Source organism: Triticum dicoccoides, chromosome 7B, assembly GCF_002162155.2.
Source record: "Triticum dicoccoides isolate Atlit2015 ecotype Zavitan chromosome 7B, WEW_v2.0, whole genome shotgun sequence".
NCBI lineage: Eukaryota > Viridiplantae > Streptophyta > Magnoliopsida > Poales > Poaceae > Triticum > Triticum dicoccoides.
The window spans coordinates 640,443,958-640,449,931 of NC_041393.1; the positions used below are offsets into that span (position 1 = coordinate 640,443,958).

General features: G+C 52.6%; 2 protein-coding genes across 5 annotated transcripts in view; both read left to right on the forward strand.

Annotated features, from left to right (window-relative positions):
- The window catches only part of LOC119337437 (motile sperm domain-containing protein 2-like), a 4,317-nt gene extending 2,521 nt beyond the window's left edge, over positions 1-1,796 (forward strand). The window contains exons 5-7 of one of the 4 annotated variants that reach the window (XR_005163332.1): positions 736-858; positions 969-1,111; positions 1,677-1,796. Coding sequence is in view for 2 of the 4 variants with exons in the window: in XM_037609577.1 (XP_037465474.1) it covers positions 736-858; positions 969-1,046 (201 nt within the window). In the remaining 2 variants the exon portion in view is untranslated. Of the gene's footprint in view, positions 1-724; positions 859-968; positions 1,622-1,676 lie in introns of those variants that run through there. The other 3 variants (XR_005163331.1, XM_037609578.1, XM_037609577.1) reach the window with 3 other exon arrangements.
- A 170-nt stretch (positions 1,797-1,966) lies between these two features.
- On the forward strand, positions 1,967-3,123 carry LOC119337438. The gene is made up of 2 exons (XM_037609579.1): positions 1,967-2,607; positions 2,685-3,123. The coding sequence occupies exons 1-2, from the start codon at positions 2,065-2,067 to the stop codon at positions 2,784-2,786; spliced, it is 645 nt and encodes a 214-aa protein (XP_037465476.1). The 5' UTR covers positions 1,967-2,064; the 3' UTR covers positions 2,787-3,123.
- The last annotated feature ends 2,851 nt before the right edge of the window (positions 3,124-5,974 follow it).

Here is a 5,974-nt window from a genome sequence, read left to right on the forward strand (position 1 = left end):
TCCCTGAGATGTAAACTAAACACCTCGCGATGCAAATTTGCATCTCCACCTACAGTAGATGTAAAAACGGCAGTCGCGTGCCAATCGCCCAACTGCCTTCATTTGGCTTCCGCGCGACCGCCGCCCGTTCGCCCGACTGCCGGCCGCCGCCATGGCCGATGCCAATGACCCCGCCGCGTCCTCCTTCGCCGCTTGTCTGGCCCACCTTGCTGCAGCCGCCGTCGGCGCGACCATGGTCCCCAATTTGGCCTCCGCCTCCATGCCGCCCCGGATTTGCCCCACCTCAGCCGGTCGCCGTCACGCCGGAGCTGCGTGCGAAGAAGCAGCGGGACGCCAAGCCACGCGGTGGAGGCGTGAAGCGGCAGATGGCGCGGGGGCGCAACCCGGTGGCGAACCAACCTTGGACGGCCAAAATTTCGAAGCCAGAGCGGCTGCGGTGGGCGATTGGCTGCGGCCGTGGCTTCCTCCTCCGGCCAAAGAGGCCCTCCTCCACCTCCGCCGCCGTCCCTACGCCGTTCCCCCGAATGGCGCCGCGCCGCCGCCGTCCCCATTGCCGCTGCCCCGATTCGGCCGCCGCCCACTAGTTTTTACATCTCCATTTTGCATCCCTATTGGAGTTGCAGTTTTACATCTCCGTTTTGCATCATCCGTTGGAGTTGGCCCTTTGCAAAAAGCACTTCTATTGGAGATGCTCTTACTGTTGTGAATGGATGTTAATTTCCAGAGATTTTTCAGATCGATGTGTTCTACTATTACTATCCCAAGCGGCTTGGCGAAGTTCTATTTGTGGATGCACCATTTGTGTTTCAGCCAATGTGGCAGCTTGTTAAACCTCTGCTGAAACAATATGCCTCCTTGGTCAGTACTGTTTTACTTTTATTTGAATGGTCTTGATCAGTACTGGTTCTCTCAAGACATCTCATCAAATGATTTAACCTCTAATAGTTGTTGCTTGTTCTGTATATAAGGTAAGATTTTGTGATGCCGAGACCGTGAGAAAAGAGTACTTCACAGAAGAAACCGTGCCTCCCGATTTCCGCCGTTAGGCGTCATGGTTTCTGAATCCTGAGCTGTCATACTGTTAATGGCTGGTGGCCAGATTCTGTGGAAGGTCAGTTCAGTGCTGATTTCCTCTGTTTCTCCCTTTCTTCGTCCTTCTGTCGGTTTATTTTTCTCCAGCAGTATAAACAAATCCAGACATGAACTGTGAGCTGGACCATGAGTAATGTGTGCCAAGGCCGATTCGATGGGGTCACAGTCTCACAGATCATAGAATGCTAGCTGATGTTACAGCGTTGCAACCATGGTGGTGACGAGAGCTGTAATCTTCAATCACCGTTTGACCACTGGAACCGGCGGAACGTTGGACGCCATATGTGAAGGCAGGCCATGGCCATCCTTTGCTGGTGCCACCGTCGGATGTCTCATAAACTTTTCGCCCGCGGATTTGTTTTCGGGAAATGTTTGAAGGTTGGGTGTTGTGGCTGGACAACTATCTTCTAGTACTAAGTTGTGGTTGGTGTAAATAGTTTGAAGATTTGTCAACACGGAATAAATTTTTGTAACAAGTTTCTGGAATAAAATGGTTATCTCAATAATACCGAGTTTGAAGGATTTTCCCCTTTTTTGCGCTTTGAAACCCCATGCATTGATTTTTGAGGTCACATGTTTTTCAGGGGAATGCGTTGAAACCCCAGGCATTGTTGCAAGGCCATGGCTATGCACTCCAAAAACAATCTCACGTTGGTTGGTATCCTGCAAAGCTTTAAGGGGTATAACTTAAAGATGAGCGCCGTCATGTGGATTCCAGGCTGATATATTTCAGTTGGAAACATAAAATTTAAAAGCAAAATCACTATCAACCAGATTTGGCCGGGGAGAGAGCTCAGCGCAAGCAATTGACCCAAGCAGGAACGCCACCGGCCCAGCGCAGCGAGTGAACCCTGCGGTCACCTCCGATCCGGGGCTTGTCCCACCCATCCAGGCATTGCTTGACACGGACGCCGCGGTGCGGTGCGGTCACACCGCCACACGTCGGGCGGTGAGACGTGAACAAGCGGCATCATGGGAGCGGCAAGGCTCACGGGCGGCCTGTGCGGTGCGCGCGCCTGGTCCCCCGGCCCCCGCCACGCTCGCTCGCCCGCCTGCCATAAGGATCCCACCCCGCGCACACTGTCCCGGCATACTGCCGCGCTCTGCATCCCGATCCAGACACAGACACACAGACACAGAGCTTTTGGCAGCTCCTGCTCGGCTGCTCCCATGGGGCTCTGCCTGTCCGTGGCCCTGTGGAAGGACAAGGCCTACGCCCGCCGCCGGGCCGTGCAGCACGACGGCGCCGTCGACGTGATGGTGCGTGGCGGCAGCGGCGGCGGCGTCACTGGATACGGGCTTCTGGCAGGGGGCGGAGTGCCGGAGGCGGAGGAGGCCGTGGCCGTGGCGGCGCCGAGGGCTTCGGGCGCGCTGGGCACGCCGGCGCGGCCGATATGGCAGAGGAGGGTGCTCATGGGCGTCAAGTGCCGGTTGCCGAAGTTCAGCGGCATGATCCTGTACGACGAGCGCGGCCGGCCGGTGGGCGGCGGCGTCCGGGACAGAGCCCGTGACCAGGTACGTGGTCACCACGTTTGCTCAACTTACGTGTGTGTGAATGGATGTATCATTGTCCTGTACCTGTCTGCCTGCAGGAGAAGCACGCCGCTGCCATCGATAACATCCTGAGGGACCTGCACTGGTCCAGTCGGTCGCCGGCGGGCAGCTTGATTCCGGCGTCGGCCCGGTCCAGTTGAACACCGCTCCGTCCTTTCCAGTTTGTTAGGCCCATTATTAAGCAGAAGAAAATTCAGAAATTTCCTGTTTGCAAGCCTCATTGTTTTGGGAGTAGCCAGCCAGAGCTGTGCCTACGCTAAATTCTGCCAAATTCTGGTTCTCAATGTGACATCAACCAATGAAATGGAGGAGAGATCAGAGGGCCATGCATGTAGCATTAACTAGTTGAATGCTCTTATATTTGGATAATGGGACAACTTTATTCGTAGAGATGCCAGTACTCTGATTTAAGCTTCTATGCTTGTCTTGATCAGTCCCCAATCAAATTAATAAATTCAAGGCCATCTTACATTTGAAGCCATTTTGATGTATGCTGTTTTTGGCATAGTTTCATACTAGTAAGGCATGAATCACTTTCACAACATTAAATCTCTTCAAACAAACATACTGCACAAAGAAGAAAGATTTTCAGCTCACCGAAATTAGAACAAGTAATCAACACTGGGTCAAAATTAACTGCCTCCTCGGATTGATTCAACATACTGTGAACATCAGCAAGTTCAAAATAGTTCCCCCCAAAAAATAAAGGGTCCAGAATTGTCATTCAAAGGAAATTTTATGATGACATGGACATATCGATCAGTACTCATGAATCTAATTACTAGCTTCGTCAAGTGTTAGCAATGACCAAACTAGCATGCCTCATTCATACTATACCAGAGGCCATCATCTTCTTAGGCAAGAGCATTGAAGCAAAGTTTGCCAACTTACGGAGCCAAGCAAAATCTTTGTGTTGCAATAAGGATTTTCGAATTTTAATTGCCTTATGAACCTTTACACCACAGAACTGGGATCATAGTCAGGCCGTCCGGGCTATAACGGAACAATGTAAGCCAGCATAGAAATTTTAATGCATTGCAGAATGGCCTATTCTCGCACTTTTTTAATTCCAATATGTGTGCATCAGGATGAACAAGTTCATAACAAGCCATGATTTTTCCTCTACTAAATGATCCATTAAGATATCAGGATTCAAATCATCACTTAAACCCAGCGTTAACAACGGCCATACCAGCATCTAAAAGTGTAGAACCAACATCCAGCTAGGCAAAGTACACAGAAATAGGAATTCGTCGCACCGTATACAGTTACCAATTTTCATAGCATGCTCTTGGTTCATGTAATTCTGAAATTAGTTGGCACTTCTCCTCGGCAAGAAGCCACATAGTCTTCAGCAAGGCGCGATGCAGCTTCCTTGTGAGGACATATGCACATCTCCACGAATGCCTTCTCAGTGAACTTGGCGATTGTATAACAGCTCGGGTCACCTTTGAGCAATCCGTTTTCCTTAAGAAACTTGAAAAGATAGTAGCAGGGTCTGAGCCGGACCTCCAGGCTAAAGTTCTCCTCCGCGAAATTAGCTCATACAAATCTGAAATTAGTCGGCATTTCCCCTCTGCGAGCAGCAGCATAGTCTTCAGGGAGGTGCGGCGCAGCTGCCTTGTGAGGGCATATGAATTTCTCCACAAACACCTTCTCGCCAAACAAGACCATAGTGTAGTAGTCTCTGTCATGATCTAGCAATCCATTTTCCTTGAGAAACCTCATAACATAGTACCGGGGCCTGAGCCGGCCCTCCAGGCTAAAACTAAGCATCGCTGGCCGACGAGCAATGTACGCCGGTTCCAATCCCACCTCCGCGATGAGGAAGTCGGACTTGCGCTGCAGCGTTTCCTTGGACCACCTCAGCAGAATCGGCCACTTGGACACAGCAATGGCGACATCGGCATCCGACCACCTTGTTGCCTTCTTTAAGTGATCCACTTTGGTGGCCATCTTCTCCTCACTAACTAACGCAACAGACCGCAGAGCTTGCCTGAACATCGCAGAGCCAGGAGGCACGCCTAAAGCCTCAGCAGAGGCAACCATCGCCCGGATTTGTTGCACGTTGGCGGTGAGCATCCTTGGCATAAAGATGGCCAGCTTGCCAACATCGCAAGCACCTAGCGTGCACTCCTGCAGCAACTTCAAGTTCCGCTTGACCACCTTCTCGAGGCTGTGCGAGAGGAGATGGTGGTTACCCTTGAATACTCGGAGGAATTTCTCGTAGGGGCCGAAGTGCTGCAGGTAGTAGTGCACCTTGGATACGACGGACTTGCAGCGGAACTGCTTGGCACTGAGCGGGACGAGTCGCGCGATCTCAGGACGACAGCCCGAGGCCCGTGAGCTCGACGACGATGGGGGACAGGGTCGCCTCCACGCCGGCGCAGAGGAACTTGGGATCCCGCGCGACGAGGGCGGCGACGTCGGCGCTGGAGAGGCCGAGGCCGGCGAGGAAGGCGAGGACGGCGTCGGGCTTGGCGGGGGACTTGAGGTGGGAGAGCTTTGCAGAGGCCTTGAGCGCTTGTGCTCGGGTGAGGCCGCAGGTGCCGACCAGGTACTCCTCGACGGCGAATCCGGTGGGTGGGGAAACGGCGGTGGTGGCGGAGAGGAGTCGGCGGAGAGCGTAGCCGTGAGAGGTGATGGGAGAGGGGAGCAGGTGCGCGACGACGCAGCTCCGGAGGCGGAGCATGGCGAAGGCGCCGGCGGCGAGGGGATTGGGGAACGAGCGCCGCCGGTGAGAAAGTTTTGGCCTTTGTCACTCCTCGATGCGCTCCAAGAAGTGGGCCTTTGAGCCTTATCACTCCTCCGAGAAGCCCAACTCTTGTGAGCGAGGCCCAGCTTTCATCCACTACAGCTTTTTATAACACCCTCTACAGTTCGGAGGGAGTGCAGAACATGAACGAGGACGAGGTTAAAAAAGCATTGTTTCAAATGTTTCCGCTGAAGGCACCGGGTCCAGGTGGCTTTCCCGCACATTTCTTCTAACGTCACTGGGAGGTTTGCGGCGACGAGGTAACAAACGTTGTGCTTAGAATTGTGGAGGGCACGGAGTCGACCGAATGTATCAATAACATTTTGCTGGTTCTGATCCCAAAGGTAAAAAGCCCAACTCTGCTAACACAGTTCTGCCCTATCAGCCTGTGTAATGTATTGTACAAGATAACATCTAAGGTCATCTCCAACCGCTTGAAGTTAGTTCTGCCGGACATAATCAGAAGAGCAGTCAGCTTTTGTTCCAGGTAGGCTCATCATGGACAACATCATAACGGCATACGAGTGTCTCCACTTTATGAAAAGGAACAAAGCAAAGAAGAACCAGCATTGT